Consider the following 17961-nt stretch of genomic DNA (forward strand, 5'->3'; position numbering starts at 1 on the left):
GATGTGTGTTTTCCCTGTGTCCCTTGTGAGGCAGGCTCTGCAAGCACACCCTCCATGTCGTAGGTGAGACAACTGACACGGGGATAGCAGCGCAGCTAATTATAGCCCCACTCATTGGCGTCTGCACCACATTCCGTGCTTTTCTCAGGTGGTGGTGGGAGCGTTCCTGAGCGCCCAGCCTGGATCCCAGCTGTCCTTGTATCTCGGTGGAGGGCTCTCACTGCACAACTTGTCAGGCACTTCACTCTCCCCAGGCACAGTGCTCATAGCTGAGGCTCTCTGCCTTCAGTGGGTCTCTCGCTCCTCTCTCCCAGGCCCTGCGTTTGTACTTCACAGGGCTGGTGGGCAAAGTTTGCAGTTAACGGAAGCAGCGTCATGAAGGATCCCCAGGAGGAGGCCAGTGTCCACCGACGCAACAGGGACAAAGGGCTCCCTCAGACACCATTGGTGGGAATGTAAGTCAATGCAGCCATTGTGGAAAACAGTACACCGGTTTCTCACGATCTAGAGGAGTCCACATTGTAGTGTAGCAGGGAAAGCCGCCCCCTGCGATGCTGGCATCCGATATGGGCGCCGGTTCGAGACCTGGCTGCTTTGCTTCTGATCCAACTCCCTGCTAACGTGCCCGGGAAAAGCAGTGGAAAATGGCCGAAGTGCTGGGGTCCCTGCACCCACTTGGGAGAGCCAGAAGAAGCTCTGGGCTCCTGGCATTGGCCTGGCCCAGCTCTGGCCATTATGGCCATCTCGGGGGTGAACCACCTGATGGAAGATCGATCTCTCTCTCCCTCCCTCCTCAGTGTGTGTGTGTGTGTGTGTGTAACTGTCAAATAAATAAATCTTTAAAAAAAAAAAAAACCCTAGAAATAGAATTTCCATGTGGTGCTACTGCTGAGTGACAGGTGTCCGAAGCAAGTGAAACAGCCGAACAGACACCTGCACCCAGGCTTATAGCAGCACCATTCCTAATAGCCAGGACTCAGAATCTACCTAGGAGTCAATTGACAGATGAATGAAAAAGGAAATAGAATACTATTTAGCCATTGTGAAAGAACAAAATTCTGTCATATGCAGCAACATGGATAAAACTAGAGGACATACATACGTTAAGTGAAATACATCAGGCCCAGAAAGACAAACACCACATGTTCTTACTTGTGGGAGCTAAAGTTGATCTCAAAGAAATGAAAATTAGAATATTGTGGTTCCCAGAGCCAGGGAAGGCTTTGGGGGACGGAGAGATGGAGAAAGGATGGTTAATGAGTACAGGGGTGCAGATGGATAGAAGGGTAACTCTTAGTGTTTTGTAGCACAGTACGATAATTGTGGTTGAGGACAATTAGTTATTTCAAAATAGCTAATAGAGTGCATTTCAAATGTCCCCAACCAAAGAACGGAGACATGTCTGTGGTGGTAGAAATGCCAGTTAGCCTGATCTGATTATCCCACACTGTGCACATGCAGTGAAATGCCACATGCACCCCCCAAGTATGTACATGTACTCTGTGCCAATTAAAAATAGATATATGTTACAAAATAAATGTTTAATGTAAAAAGAATATTCCAGAATAATGTATAAGTTAAACAAAAAAGCATGGCTTAGAGGCCGGCATTATGTTGTAGCAGATGAAGCTGCCTCCTGGGACATTGGCATCCCATTTGGATACTGGTTTGAGTCCCAGCTGCTGCTCCACTTCCGATCCAGCTCCCTACTAATGTGCCTGGGAAAGTAGCAGAGGATGACCAAGTGTCTGGGCCCTGCACCCACAGGAGAAACCCAGAAGAAGCTCCTGGATTGGCGCTGGCCCAGTCCCAGCTGTTGCGGCCATTTGGGAAGTAAAACAGCAGATACAAGATCTCTCCCTCTCTCCCTGTCTCTCTGTTTCTCTCTCTCTCTCTCTCTCTCTCTCTGTTTCTCTCTCTGCCTTTCAAGTAAATAAAAATGAATCTTTAAAAAAAAAAATGGGGCCAGCACTATGGCATAGCAAGTAAAGCCTCCTCCAGTGCCACAGTGCTGGCATCCCATATGGGTACTGGTTCAAGACCTGGCTGCTCTGCTCTACTTCTGATCCAGCTCCCTGCTAATGGCCTGGGAAAGCAGTAGAAGATGGCCAAGTGCTTGAGACCCTGCAACCGTGTGGAAGACCAGGAAGAAGCTCCTGGCTCCTGGTATTGGCCTGGCCATTGTGGCCATTTGGGGACTGAAACAGCAAATGGAAGATATCTTTCTCTCTCTCTCTCTCTCTCTCTCTGCCTCTCTGTAACTTTACCTTTTAAATAAATAAATCTTAAAAAAAAGTATCATTTAGGCTTGTTGAGCCCTGGCGAGTCCTGCTCTGACACAAGCTTGGTCTCTTGGGAGGGGCTTCCTGTCAGGCTCCTTCCCGGCAATGCTGACCCGTGGCAGGTGAGGCCATCCCCGCACGTGAACTGCCCCACCACCAGTCACATCTGTGCCACAACCCCAGGACCTCAGTTTCTTCAACATAAGTCCTGCCTCAGAGGGTTTGGGATGCTTCCGTGAGGTAATACAGGGGAGGGGTGACAGTGGGTGGCACTTGGCTCAGTGGCGCTAGGCAGCTGTTGGCTGTGGAGGTGGTGAAGTTGCTCCTTTTCTCAGAAGACTTAGACCAGCATCTCCCCTGCCCCTCCACTATGGAGCGGTCGCTGTGCTGCTTCTTCTTAGTTGGGACATTGAAGGTCTGCATCTTCCATCTGGATCTTTTGCACGGAGTCCTTCACAGGCTCTGTCTCCAGCCTAAGGCACTCACTTCGCCTAGCATTGGTCATCCCAGAACAGCAGTCCCTGCTCCACACAAAAACCCCGCCAGAGATGTTCTGTCACATTTCCCTCCCCTCCAGGTGGCTTGACAACCTGTTTTCTTCTTTTTTATTTTTTTCTCCAGAAAACTTATGTAAGGAATACAAAGTCATGCATTTCCTAAGTACAACTTTAGGAACATAGTGATTCTTCCCACCCTCTTCCTCCTCTCTTTCCTATTCCCATTCTTACATTTTACTAATATCTATTTTCAATTAATTTTATACACATAAGATTAATTCTATACTCAGTAAAGAGTTCAACAAATAGTATGAAAAAAATGTTCATCAACAGTCAAGACAAGGGTTGTTCAAAGTCATTGCATTTCAAAGTGTCAATTTCACATCTATAGATTACCTTTTAGGTGCTCTGTTATCACAGATCAGGGAGAACATATGGTATTTGTCCTTTTGGGACTGACTTATTTCACTAAGTATGATGTTTTCCAGTTTCAGCTATTTTGTTGCAAATGACTGGATTTCTTTTTTTTTTTTTTTTTACCACTGTGTAGTATTCCATGGTGTACATAACCCATAATTTCTTTATCCAATCTTCAATTGATGGGCATTTGGGTTGATTCCATGTCTTGGCTATTGTGAATTGAGCTGCGCTAAACATGGGGGTACCTGCAACTCTTTCATATGCTGTTTTCATTTCCTTGGGGTAAATTCCCAGGAGTGGAATGGTCATATGGCAGGTTGATATTCAGATTTCTATCACGGCTAGTGATCCTAAGCATTTTTTTTTTCATGTGTCTGTTGGCCATTTGGATTTCCTCTTTTGTAAATGCTTGTTTAAGTCCTTTGCCCTTTTCTTAAGTAGGTTGTTTGTTTTGTTGTTGTGGAGTTTCTTGATCTCTTTATATATTCTTGTTATTAATCCTTTATCAGTTGCATGGTTTGCAGATAATTTCTCCCAATCTGTTGGTTGCCTCTTCACTTCCCTGAGTGTTTCTTTTGCAGTACAGAAGCTTCTCAATTTGATGTAATCCCATTTGTTAATTTTGGCTTTACTTGTGCTTCTGGTGTCTTTTCTAAGAACTCTTAGCTTATGCCAGTGTCTTGCAGGGTTTCCCCAATGTTCTCTAATAATTTGATGGCTTCGGATCATAGATTTAGATCTTTAATCCATATTCAGTAGATTTTTGTGTAAGGTGTAAGGTAGGGCTCTTGCTTCATACTCTTGCATGCAGAGATCCAGTTTTCCCAACACCATTTGTTGAAGAGATTGTCCTTGCTCCAGGGATTGATTTTAGCTCCTTTGTCAAAGTTGGTTGTAGATGCGTAGGTTGGTTTCTAGCATTTCTTATTCTGTTTCATTGGTCTATCCATCTGTTTTCATACCAGTACCAATCTGTTTTGATTATAACCGCCTTATGGTATATCTTGAAATCTGGTATTATGATGCTTCTGGCTTTGTTTTTGTTGTATAAGATTGTTTTAGGTATTCGGGGTCTCCTATGTTTCCATATGAATTTCAGCATCATTTTTTTTCTAAATCTGAGAAGAATTTCCTTGGTACTTTGATTGGTATCACATTGAATCTGTAAATTGCTTTTGGTAGTATGAACATTTTGATGATATTGATTCTTCTAATCCATGACTATGGAAGATTTTTCCATTTTTAGTGTCTTCTTCTATTTCTTTCTTTAATGTTTTATAATTCTCATTGTAGAGATATTTGACATCACTGGTTAAATTTATTCCAAGGTATTTGATTTTTTTGGTAACTATTATGAATAGGACTGATCTTAGAAGTTCTTTCTCAGCCATGGACTTGTCTATGTATACAAAGACAAGTTTGATTTTATATCCTGCCATTTTACCAAATGCTTCTATGAGTTCCAGTAGTCTCTTAGTGGAGTCTTTTGGATCTTCTGTAGATAGAATCATGTCATCTGCAAATAGGAATAGTTTGATTTCTTCCTTCCCAATTTGTATCCCTTTGATTTCTTTTTCTTGCCTAATGGCTCTGGCTAAAACCTCCAGTACTGTATTGAATAGCAATGGTGAGAATGGGCATCCCTATCTGGTTCTAGATCTCAGTGGGAATGCTTCCAGCTTTTTCCCCATTCAATAGGATGTTGGCTGTGGTTTGTCATAAATTGCCTTGTGTTGAGGTATGTTCCTTCTATACCCAATTTGCTTAAGTTTTCATCATGAAGGGGTGTTGTATTTTATCAGATGCTTTCTCTGCAGCTGTTGAGATAATCATATGGTTTTTGTTCAGCAGTTTGTTAATGTAGTGTATCATATTGATTGATTTGTGAATGTTGAACCATCCCTGTATACTAGGGATAAATCCCACTTGGTCCAAGTGGATGATCTTTCTGATATGTTGTTGGATTCAATTGACTAGAATTTTGTTGAGGATTTTTGCATCTGTGTTCATTAGGGAAGCTGGTCTGTAGTTCTCTTTCTCTGTTGTATCTTTTTCAGGTTTAAAAATTAAGGTGATGCTGGCTTCATACAAGGAATTTAGGAGGATTCCCTTCCTTTCAACTGTTTTGAATAGCTTGAAAAGAATTGGAATTAATTCTTTAAATGTCTGGTAGAATTCAGCAATGAAGTTATCCGGTCCTGGGCTTTTCTTTGCTGGGACAATGTTTATTACTGATGCAACTTCCATTTTGGTTATTGGTCTGTTTAGGTTTTCTGTGTCTTCATGATTCAATTTAGGTAGGTTATATGTTTCTGGGAATCTATCCATTTCTTCTAGGTTTCCCAATTTGTTGGCTACATCTCTTTGAGGTAATTTCTCATGATTCTTTTTATTTTTTTCTTTCTGTGATGTTACATTTCGTTTTTCATCTCTAGTTTTATTGACTTGATTCTTCTTCCTCTTTTTTTTTTTTTCTTTTTTGGTTAGTTGGGCCAATGGTGTGTCAATTTTGTTTATTTTTTCAAAAAAACAGTTCTTCATTTTGCTGATCTTTTGTGGTTTTTTTTGTTTCAATTTTGTTTATTTCTTCTCTAATTTTAATTATTTCTTCTACCAATTTGAGGTTTGGTTTGCTATTGTTTTTCTAGGTCCTTAGATACATTGATAGCTCATTTATTTGGTGGCTTTCTAATTTCACCAATTGCTATAAACTTTCCTCTCAACACTGCTGTTGATTTCCAGCTTCATTCCATTGTGGTCAGAGAAGATGCATGGTATGATCCTAGAGAAAGTTCTACGCACTGCTGAGAAGAGGGTATATTCTGCATCTGTAGGATGAAAAGTTCTGTAGGTATCCATTAGGTTCATTTGGTCTGTAGTGTCAATTAGCTCTGTTGTTTCCTTGCTGATTTTCTGCCTGGTTGATCTGTCCATTACTATTGTATGGGAGTGTATGTATCCCTTTATATTCATTAACATTTCTTTTAAACAGCCTGATGACCTATAATTAGGTGCATATACATTTACAATAGTCACATCTTCCTATTGAGTTGAACCCTTAATCATTACATAGTGCCCTTCTTTGTCTCTTTTAACAGTTTTTGTGTTAAAGTCTATTTTGTCTGATATTAGGATGGCTACATCTTTTCTTTCTTTTTTTTTTTTTTTTTTTTGTTTCTGTTAGTATGGAATATCTTTTTCCATCCTTTCACTTTTAGTCTGCATATATCTTTGCTTATGAAATGTGTTTCTTGTAGGCCGCAAATAGATGTTTTTTGTTTGTTTGTTTTTTATTGGACAGGTAGAGTTATAGACAGTGAGAGAGAGAGAGAAAGACAGAGAGAAAGGTCTGCCTTCTGTTGATTCACTCCCCAAATGGTTGCTACGGCTAGAACTATGCTGATCCGAAGCCAGGAGCCAGGTGCTTCTTCCTGGTCTCCCACAAGGGTGCAGGCACCCAAGCACTTGGGCCATCCTCCACTGCCTTCCCAGGCCACAGCAGAGAGCTGGAGTGGAAGAGGAGCAGCCGGGACTGGAACCCGGCGCCCATCTGGGATGCCAGCGCCCCAGGCGGAGGATTAACCAAATGAGCCATGGTGCCAGCTCCAATGGGTTTTGTTTTTTAATCCATTCAGCCAGTCTGTATCTTTTAACTGGAGAATTGAGGCCATTTATATTCAACATGACTAGTGATAAATAACAACTTTGCTCAGCCATTTTTCCATAAATATTCCTATTTTTTACATTGAATTTCCTTTGTACTTTTACTGGGAGATTTTATCTCTTCACCTTTTTTCATAGTGATGACCATGTGTCTGTATTTTTGTGTGTAGCACATCCTTAAGCATCTTTTGTAAGGCTGGAAGAGTGGTAACAAATTTTTCAGTGTCTGTCTTGGAAGGTCTTTATTTCCCCTTCATTCATAAATGAGAGCTTTGCAGGGTACAGTATTCTGAGTTGACAGTTTTTTCTTCTTTTTTTTTTAACTTTTATTTAATGAATATAAATTTCCAGTGTACAGCTTATGGATTACAATGGCTTCCCCCTCCCATAACTTCCTTCCCACCCGCAACCCTCCCCTCTCCCGCTCCCTCTCCCCTTCCATTTGCATCAAGATTCATTTTCAATTCTCTTTATATATAGAAGATCAATTTAGTATAAAGATTTCAACAGTTTGCACCCACATAGAAACACAAAGTAAAACATACTATTTGAGTACTAGTTATAGCATTAAATCAAAATGTACAGCACATTAAGGACAGAGATCCCACATGAGGAGCAAGTGCATAGTGGCTCCTGTTGTTGACCCAACACATTGACACTCTAGTTTATGGCGCCAGTAACCACCCTAGGCTCCCATCATGAGTTGCCAAGGCTATGGAAGCCTTCCAAGTTTGCCGACTCTGATCACATTTAGACAAGGTCATAAAAGACAGAGTGAGGATAGTAACCAATGATCCTAAGAGTGGCATTTACCAGGTTTGAACAATTATACAGCATTAAGTGGGGAAGAGGACCATCAGTTTTTTTCTTCTTAAGACATGGAATATATCTCACCATTCTCTCCTAGCCTGAAGGGTTTCTGATGAGAAGTCCGCTATGAGTCTAATTGGAGATCCTCTGAAAGTAACCTGGCATTTCTGTCTTGCACATTTTAGAATCTTTTCTTTATGTTTTACTGTGGAGAGTTTGACTACAGTGTGTCGTGATGAAGATCTTTTCTGGTCATGTCTATTAGGAGTTCTGTGTGATTTCTGTACCTGGACATCCCTTTCTTTTTCCAAACTGGGGAAATTTTCTGAAATTATTTCATTAAAAAGGCCTTCTAATCCATTCTCTCATTCTAGACCTTGAGGAACTCCTAAGATGCATATGTTGGGTCATTTGCTAGTATCCCATAAATCTCCAACACTGTTTTTCACTTTTCTGATTTCTTCTTTTTTTTTTTTTCTTTTTGGTCTGACTGTAAAATTCCCAGAGATTTGTCTTCTTACTCAGATATTCTTTCTCCTGCCTCACCAAGTCTGTTCTTAAGGCTTTCCACCTCATTTCTTATTTTTCTGCTGAATTCTTCATTTCCAATATTTTATTTTGATTTTTCTTTAAAATCTCAATTTTGTGAGAAAAATTTACATTCATATCCTGTATGGATTCTTTAGTTCATGAACTTGCTCTGATTACTTCTAAGTAATCTGATCAATGTTTTAAATGCTATTTCTGGTGTTTTCATCAATCTCTTTTTCTTCATGTTCTAGTATTGAAGTGCTGTGTTCTTTTGGGGGCGTCATGTTGTCTTCTGTATTCTTGTTTGTGGAATTGTTGTGTTTATTATGAGGCGGTCGTGGAGATATTTGCTGGTTTTTTTCCCCTCCCCCCCTCCCCATGATGGCTTTTATCTTTGGACTTGCTTCTGTGGCTTAGTGGAGTCTGTTTTCTTCTCTTTTTTTTACCTAATTGCTCTGACCTACAGAGAGTTTCCAGGCACTGGGAAATGAGGGATGTTGTGGGGTCAGGTTTGGGAGCAAACTGTGTTGTGGGTGGGATGTCTGCAAAGGGCAGGAGGTGTGGTTGGCTCTGAGCCCTGAGCCAGAATTTCATTTTGGGCAAAGGCTTGGATATTAAGTCCCTCTGGGTTGAAACAGCTTGAGGAGTAGCAGAAGTCTGGCTGAGGCCTGTAGCAGATACAGAGAAAGATGTGAAACACAACTAGGCTGCTGTTGTGGCGTGGCGGGGTCAGCCACCACTTGCTACTGACACTGGCATTCCATATGGGTGCCAGTTCAAATGCTAGCTGCTCTGCTTCCAATCCAGCTGCCTGCTAATGCAGCTGGGAAGGCAGTGAAGGTGGCCCAAGTGCTTGGGCCCCTGCCACTCGCATGGGAGACCTGGATGGAGTTGCAATGTCCTGGCTTCAGCCTGGCAGAGCCTCCGCCATTGTGGCCGTTTGGGGAATGCATTAGTGAATAGACGATTCTCTCTCTCTTTTCTCATTCTGTAACTCTGCCTTTCAAATAAAAATAAATAAATTTCTCCTCCCTCAAAAAAAGAAAAGAAAGCGAGGCCAAGGGAAGAGCAGCAAGCGAGCACAGTAGGAAGATGGTCCTCATTCCAATCCTGCTCCTTCGCCATCAGCACATCACAGAAGTGCCCATAGATGGCTCCCAGAACCCATGAGGGACAGGTGATCCTGTGACAGCAAGATAAGATTCCATACCTCCCACAAACCGGGCTTGACCTCTTGTGTTCATGTGACGAAATGATTAGGGAAGAAAATGTTTGGGTTTTGATTCCAGACATTATGTATTGTGGGAAAATAACTAAGGAACAAATAGGCAGAGTTCAGAGTTCCGTGAGTGTCCGTGTGTTCAGGAATAACTCAGTGCTGGTGTTGGTACCACCCGTTCTCCGGGAAGCCAGCCTCCAGGGTGGTGGCTGAGCGCCCTTGCTTTCCTCTAGGGAAGCATGGTGTGCCCGGTGAGGCTCTGTGCATCCCCATAGCCTCGTTGATTGTCTTCCTTCCAGTGGATGTAATTAGAGCTCTCCCTTCCACCACATCTGCGAGCTGCTGAGCTTTGAAATGCGCTGGTGCACTGTGTCAGCCCTGCCTCCCTGTCCCCAGGGCCCTCAGAGACATCAGGACCTCATTTGCCATGGCTTCACTTTACTGCAGAGTGCCACGAGGTCATTTCCAGGGCTGTCACTGTTTCTTCCTCTGATGTTCAGCTGCAGTTTAATTTTCAGCTCTTATCACTGGACTTCATTACACGGGAAGAAGGGAATTTGCTTTAGCAGATAGCATCAAATGCTTCTTTCCTTCTGCAATTGGAAAACTGGTTTTAATCAATTCCATGCTGGGGGTTAGACGGTCTGGGTCTGCCGAGGAGTTTGCTCTATATTTATGGATTTGCAAGACTAAGATGCTGTTCAAATGTTGTTGCTTCTTCTCTTATGTTGTGTATGACACAGTTTTGGCAAATCGGTCTCCCTGCCTGATTTCTGATGACTGGGGCTATTATTTCTCTCCAAGGCTACCGTAAGTCTTTGTGATGTGATTAGTTGGTGGCCCTAGTTTCCTTCTGAGTGTGCAAAGCCATGATTAGCTTCAGTAATCATTACTGGCTGACTTGGAACTTTCATTCCCTAAATGTACATGGTCTTCTGGTCCCTGTATCTTCCCTAGATGGTAGAGTGTGGTCCAGCGTGGCACTGCCCCAGCATGAACAGGAGCATAGACCCAGAAGAGCCCTATAACCTGCTGAGGTCAGACGGGGAGCTGGTGGCAGGAGAGCTCAGGCTTCCTGTATCTTTTCTACTGGACCTACTGCCCCAGGGGTGTCTCATTCCAACACCAGTTATGCAAAGTAGAGCTTTACAGACAAAGAACCTGAGACTGAGAGCAGTTGAATACCTCACCCAGGGCGACTCAGCTGGTTGCAGGCAGACAGCCACGTTAGGACGAGGACTGGACGACCTCTCTGGCTCTACTGGCTCTGTGTGCTGTACCCGAAGGTCCTCCTGGGCCTGCGGTTAACAGCACCTAATGAGAAGGAACAAAGCCCCGGGCATCTGCTGCGTGCTCTGCACGCACGGCCTTCGGTCATCTTCTCAGCTACTGTACATGGGATCACTCTCGCCATTACCCCTACGTTACAGGAAAAAAGAAAGGAAAACAATCCAGCCCAGGGACAACAGGCAGCTTGCTAATGGTCATGCTGCTGCGATCGCCAGAGCCGTGGTCAGGCTCAGGCGGATGAGCCCTGGAGCGCTGGCTGTTGTCCACCAGCCTCTGCAGTTCCCAGGTCCTGCCCACCCCGCAGGCCTCGGTCACACCGATGGGGGGCGCTGCCCTGCGACTGAGCAGGGCAGCTGCAGGAGCTTTTTCGCCACATGTCCCACTGGCGTGGTAAATGTTACTGCCTTCTAAAAGGGTTGGTACTTACAGTTACTGATGTTTTCTGATGTTTTAAAATGATTCTCTCCCCAACAGCAGATTATACAAAATGAAATGGTTATTTTCACTGAGATATAGGACAGTTATGCCCGATATAACAGAGAACCTTTTTTAAAGTACAAGTTCTGGAAAATGAGAAGACAAATGCCAGTGATTTCACATGAGGCCAGGAGAGCCATTTGCTGCCTGCTGCTGCACCTGCAATGGATAGTTGAAAATAAACCAGAGCATAGGATTATTGAGTGGACGTTTGTTGAGTGTTTTCTGGATGCAGAGCATTGAAAATTCAAGGGTGAATGAGATCCAGTACTGATTCGGAATTCTGGCTCTTCTGAGAACGGGGGAGGAAGAGAAATCACTCCAGTGTGGTGAGTGCAGCAGCGTGGCTGTGCCTCAATCGTGTGGAGGCTGGGGGGGACAAACTGGTCCCTTCACAGGACTGGGGACTTAGTGAACGCTCGCCAGACAGGGAGCCAGCGAATTCTGTATGTCACTATGTGTGAGACTACAATTTGGACCCTGAAATGTTGTCATTTCAGGATGTTTTGATGATTTTTCTAGATCATCTTAAGAGCTTATTTCTAACAAGGCCTGCCTGGGCAAAATACGCAATATATGATTATTACACTTCAGTAACCCCTCCAGCTTTGCTGATTCAACACCGGAGAAGGTGAAGTCTTCTTGTGGGGGTTCAGTTCCCCAGAATCTGTGAGAATTACCCTCCTCTTGTCTCGCTCATATTTGCACCCGAGCCTGATAGAGCAGGGACTCCTAGAAGTGAGTCCCAGTTCATGGGTGTGGAGGTGATGGGACAGAAGTGGATGGGCATGTCAGAAGCTGAACCGGGCCTGCCAAGGGGTCTTTCTCCTCCCCTCCCCCGGCTCCCACCTCTGGAACCCACAGAAATCCCCTCGTGATGTGCAGTCACCCCCTGCCTGCTTCCTGTCTAAAATGACTCCATCTGCAAGGCCGGGAGCATCTCCCCAGCGACTGCTCTGCACACTTGACCGCAGAGCTGTGAACGTCCTGCAGCGCCTGCTTCCGAGGGTCGCAGAGCAGCCCCAGCTCTTGTTCCTGAGCTCGGCCTTTGGGTGCCCAGAGCTGTGGCTTGGGCTAGAAGAAACTCGCCTTCAGTTATTCCACACCCATGACACGGCCATATCTCCCCGTGTCTGAAAGATGGTATTGTTGGAATCCCCTTCTCTCAGCGTCTCCAGGCAGTTAGGGAGAGCGAGAGCCCAGTGAGCCCTGTGCGGTTAGACAGGCCTGGGCTGTGGAGCGTGCACAGGCGCATGCATGCACCCCCAGTGGCGGCGTGTTGGAGCCCGCCCTTGCTCCTCCTCGGCTGGCTCAGCCCTGAGGTGTAAGCCTGCCAATCTGTAAGATTCAAAGGGACAGGCTCGTCCTGCTACGCGTTCTTAACAAGCTTCGCCAAGATGCACGTCAGCTCAGTGAGTGTTGAAAACAACGCACCTAATGAGGACAGCTTAGGGAAAAAACAGTGCTAATTGGTTGGTTTGGTGCAGTTGAACCAGGAGGAGACAAAATACCAGGGACCTGAGAGCGCCCTCTCAGCACGGGGATTCCGTAGGACTAGGACAGCCCTCAGCCCCACGTGGCGGTTCCCGTGGTCAGATTAGAGCCTTGCTTCTTCAAGTGCAGGTGAGAACCCAAGCCCCGCCCCAGGCCTACTGACGCCCACTGTAACAAGGTCCCTGTGAGTCTGCTGTGAGCTGGGAGGAGGCCGTGGCACCATCGTGGGAGACGTGTGTGCTTTCTGCCTCGGTGAGCAAACTCCCGGGCCAGGGCTCTTCACCCCGCGCCTGAAATAGACTCCTGGACAGCGAGAGTTTCCTAGGGGCTTGCGAGCCTGCTTCTGTTTTTAATAGGAGCATTTGCTTCTCGTGAGCTGACACAGCCTTCCCTTTTTTTTTAAATTAGAATTGGCTTCTGAAATATAGCCCATAGGAGGAAATAAGTGAGGAGATCTAGATTATAAGAAACTGTGTGTCTGTGGGAAATAATGTAAAACCTGGGGTTAAACAGCACCTCTGGCTGCCACCAGCACTAGGCGGTTGCTGAGTCTGTGTAGCACACGGTTGGGTTCTGAGCTCCCTGCTCAGAGAAGCAGAAAAGGAAACAGCTGGTCGCAGGAGCACAGCGTCCAGCCCGGCTGCTGGCCGTGCAGGCTCCGATGGGAGTCGTCCAGGTCTCGGGGCAGCTTTGCTGCATTGCCTAGTACAGTTTCATGGGTGGGGGGTTTCCCGTTCCTCAGCAGGGATTCAAGGCCCAGGGCTGTTCTACAAAAGCGCCTTATAAAAGGAAGACTTTATTTGAAAGGCAGAGTTACAGAGACAGTGAGAGGTCTTCCATCTGCTGGTTCACTCCCCAGATGGCCACAACAGCTGGGGCTGGGCCAGGAGGAAGTCAGGAGCCAGGAGCTGCTTCTGGGTCTCCCACGTGAGTGGCAGGGGCCCAAGGACTTGGACCATCTTCCACTGTTTTTCCGGCCATTAGCAGGGAACTGGATTGAAGTGGAGCAGCCGGGACTGGAGCCAGCACCCATATGGGATGCTGCCGGCAGGGACTTTAACCTGCTACACCACAGCATCAACCCCCATCCTCTCTTTTGAGCTCTTTTCTGCAACATCAAAGCCCTGACCTTGTCTCTGGGGTACCAGTGAGATCCCAGAAGCCCACGAGGCGGGAGATCCTGCCCACCACAGCACTGTCCACGTGAGCAGCTGCAGAGGTACTGATTCATGCCAGCCCCACACCACTGAGCCCAGGCCTAGGAGATGAGTAAAACCGACTTTACCTCTGGATAGTCCTGTATAGGATGCTTGCTGAAGTGGGCTGCCTGCCAGGCCTTGCCTGTGGTGTGGCTTTGCGGGTTTTGAGAGAGAACCATGGACAGCTCACGGGGCACGGCGCACAGTAAGTGCTCAGCCCATGGTCGCTGCTGTAAGTGCCCTACTTTGCCCTGAGCCACCTCTCTGTCCATGCTGTCGCCTTACACATCCTGGACACAGGTGTGGGTTCCATCATGGCACTTGCCTGTCCCCAGCACGTGTCCTGGTACTGCATTTTGTAGCCCCCTCAACCCTACGGCCTGGCCTTGCCCGTGCAGACTCGCGCTTACGTGGAGCTGTGGCCCCCAGAGCACTATCGCTGGGACCCATCTCACCCAGTGATTTGGCTGTGTGTGCAGTCACGCCCCCATTCGCCGGGGCGCTCTCAACACAGGGTGAAGAGACGCGTTTTATGAGTCTCAGTCACATACACCAAAACACTTCTGAATGTGCTGTTCGGCCAAGGCTGTCTAAGTTGTGCCAGGAAAACCAGCACGTACTGAGCGCCTGCCTGGGCCAGGTAGGCCAGTGCCTCATCGGGTGGCATCTCCAGCGGCCGCGCAGGTAAGCACTGCCCCTCTCTCAGGAGGCTCAGAGAGGGGAGGTGCTTGCCAAGGTCTCTGAGCAGCTCGGGGCCAGGGCCTCGGACTCCAGAGCCCCCAGCTGCTGGTTCCCGTTTCTTCTCCCTCAGTAGGAGTTGCTCAGGGCCATGGAGGGGAGAGCAGCGGAATGGGTGTGTTCTGCCCCGGTCACAGGTGTGACAAAGCGGAAGTGTTCTCAGAGCTGGCCAGACGCCCAGCAGCAGCCTCCACTGGCTGAGACAGGGCAGCGACGGGATTTTCACTGATGATGTGTCCCCCACTCCCCTGTGACCATCACCAAGGGAGGTGGAACAGCAAGGCCCACGGGCCACGTGCGCTGTACAGGATCGGTGAAGAGGGGCTGAGAGCCCTAGAGGGAGATCACAAATCTGGAAAACCCCAAGGCCACACTAGATCAGGGGCCACAGCCGGAGCACCCTGGTGGCAGCACCAGGAAGACCGGAGAGGGGCAGGCCCACTTCCAGTAACTGACTGCGCACAGCGGGCTTTGTCTTCGGAAGCCCGAAGGAAGCACCGTGTCTGCTTCAGCGTGGCCGTGGACCCAGCCATGTCCTGTTCCTAACCCTCTCGTGTTCTCTTTCTCAGGCAAGCTCAGAACCTGTTCTGGATCCGCAGCAAATGCAAGCATTTGATCAGCTTTGCCGTCTCTATCGAGGGAGTTCCAGGGTAAAACCTGTGTGGTTGTTTACGTTTTTATTTCCCATTTATAATTCACTGTCTTGGGACGGCAATGCCCTTGATTACTTCTGGTCTCCTTCTGATATCCCTGTGGGCCCCCGGGAGCCCTCAGGAGTTGGCCAAGCAGCAGGGAAGTCTGTCTCTCACTTGTTGTGGCCGCAAGGACACAGGACCTCCCTTCAGAGAGCGCAAGCCAGAGGCCTAATCCCACAGGCAGGAGGCTCTGCAGATGTGCCCCGCACCCCACCCAGCCCTGGGCATGTGTGTGGGAAAGCCAAATGCAAAGTAATAGTGCCGTGACTAACACAGATAGGCAGCGCAGATCTCTTCCGTCTGTGGTCCCTAACACTTGGCTTGCACTTGTGTGGTTCAGTGTGGCTGCTACAGCCTGAACCATCACCTGTGCCTTCTTGTTCAAGATGGAGGAAAAGGCAGATGAGAACAAGCCCATCCTAGCCACCGTACAAGCCGCCGCCACTGGCCTGCTGTCTGGGCCCCAGCCTCAGTGCAGACTGGAGATGGCGAAGGCTGCGGCCCGCCCTGTGGTCCCGCGGGCCCCGGCAGGTGTCTTCCCTGGCTTTCTCGGCCAGCTGTCCCTGGCCGAGGGCTGCCCCAGCAATGGCGCCATCTCGTCCAGCCAGAGCAGGCCCTGTGTGCAGCCCCACCCTCTGTCACTCACTGGGGAGACCCTGTAGGCATCCTCCCCTCCTCCCTTTCCCTTGAACTGCCACTGGCCATGGCTCGGGCCTCTGTGTCACTCACAGGCTGGTTAGAGACCTCCCGCCCCTCCTCCACGCTGTTCTCATTCCAAACCCAGTAGGCCCAGTGCCCAGTGCGTGACCTGACCCCCGCTGCTTCCAGCACATCCTGGATCTCCACCACTCACAGCGCCCCTGCCCCCTAGGCACGCTCTGGGCCAGCCAGCTCTGGGACGCCCCCTGCGCTCATCTTGAGCTTGTGCCAGCTGCTCCTCTGCCTGGCCTCTGTGCCTGGGCCCCCTGCCGCTGCCCATCCACAGGCAAACGCCTGCGAGGTGGCTGGGCAGCCCAGACGAGGGTGGCCTTGCCTCGCAGAGGGGCGGTCCGCCCCAGGAGGGCTCTGCTGGCCTGGCGCCTCCCTCCCTTCTGGTCCCCGCTGCGCTCTTCCAGGCCTTCCATGGGAGTTCCCCCTTCAGCCCACGGAGCTGTGATGCAGGGCGCGTGGGCACCCGAGCAGTCAGCTGCAGAACATGGAAGTGTCCGCTTCCATGGGAAATGGGCCCTCCCCGGCCACGTCAAAAGCGTAGGGGGGTGGGGTCCCCGTGACTCCCTGTGCTAAGGAATGGGGGTGTCACGGCAGAGCTGCTGAGCACAGGAAGTCTGCTCTGTGCACCTGGGGAGTGGAGTCCCCTCTTCTCCGACCACCCAGGCATCTCAAGGGCTGGCCGACGAGCCCCGCTGCTGTGGGAGGTCTCTGGTGGTGACAGAGGTGGCTCCTGGCGGCCACAGCCCAGCTCCCCCCTGCTGGGCTCCCCTGCCTCCCTTAAGAGGCGGGGAGGAGGGGGAGGGGCAGGGAGGACCTGTATGCTGTAGGTGGAGTAGGGCGACGCCAGGTAGCCGTGCAGAGCTGTCCAGGGCACAAAAGCGAGCTGGCAGCCCATGGGTGCAGGGCAGGGGTGCCCACCCCGCAGAGCGCACCCAGGGGAGAGAGGAGTGAGTTGAGCCCAGGAGGGGATGCTTCAGGGAGGGGCAGTGGCAGGGCCCACCCAGCAGCCCAAGAAGGAGCTGTCCAGGATCGGACACAGGGTGTGGGCACCCTGGAGAGTGGCCCAGTGCCGCCATTGCAGAGTGAGGCAATCCAGGCCCATCCAGTACTGGTTTGGAAGATACACACCGGGGACCCCGCCCCAGGTTCTTCTCCCCAGCTCCGTTCCCCAGCCCACCTGACGCGTGTCTCTCCCTCCAGCTGGCTCTGCTCACAGAGCTCTCCCAGAGTCGCGGCAGCGAGAGCTCCAGGCCCTTCAGCGGCTCCCAGAGCAGCTCTGCCTTCAGCAGCATCTTCCAGAACGAGAACTTCCAGCTGCAGCTCACGCCCCCGCCCGTGACTGAGGACTGACGCCTGGGCCTGGCCCTGGAGCCCCACCCGGATCCCGAGCGCCCCCCTCCCGACTGGCTGGGCCTCCACGGCCCCACCCTGGAGAGCCGAGGTTGCAAGCAGAACTCCGTGCCCAGGGTCCCCGCCCGCCAGGCCCAGGCAGACTCGCTGCCTCTCCCGGAGTTGTCCGGCAGCTGTTCGCCCAGCTGGCAAGCAGAGGCACGTCACACGCTCAGTCCCGCGCTGCAGGAATCACGCTTTGCCCCTGGGGACCGCTCCCTGGGTCCCCAGAGCCTGGGGAGCAGGCGGAGCTCACACAGGTGGCAGTGCCAGAGCCCGTCACACTCCATCTCTGCCAGCTGTGGGTGACACGGGGGCACTTGCACGCCTGCGGGGAGCTGTGGTGGCCAGGCCCGTGTGACTGAAACGTGGGCGAGAGCACAGGGTGGGCTCGGGGCATCCCGCTCTTGATGTGTGTATGTCAGTGCCCACCCGGGCGGAAGTCTTGTCCATCCTGCCAATAAACCCTCTGCGGTAAGTCCCGCTGGCTGCCCAGCTCGCTGTCTGTCCAGCCCGGGACTGGCTACAGCCCTGTGGCCACGACGC

The 17961-nt window shown here is 49.3% G+C and overlaps 1 protein-coding gene across 2 annotated transcripts in view; it reads left to right on the forward strand.

The window, feature by feature from the left end:
* Positions 1-17896, forward strand: part of VPS8 (VPS8 subunit of CORVET complex) — a 258685-nt gene extending 240789 nt beyond the window's left edge. For both annotated transcript variants that reach the window (XM_062210810.1, XM_062210812.1), the window contains 2 exons: positions 15190-15270; positions 17227-17896. In XM_062210810.1, coding sequence (XP_062066794.1) covers positions 15190-15270; positions 17227-17376 — 231 coding nt within the window. In that variant the 3' untranslated portion in view covers positions 17377-17896. The remainder of the gene's footprint in view (positions 1-15189; positions 15271-17226) is intronic.
* Positions 17897-17961: the final 65 nt, after the last annotated feature.

The sequence above is a fragment of the Lepus europaeus genome, chromosome 2 (genome assembly GCF_033115175.1).
Source record: "Lepus europaeus isolate LE1 chromosome 2, mLepTim1.pri, whole genome shotgun sequence".
In the NCBI taxonomy this organism is placed as follows: domain Eukaryota; kingdom Metazoa; phylum Chordata; class Mammalia; order Lagomorpha; family Leporidae; genus Lepus; species Lepus europaeus.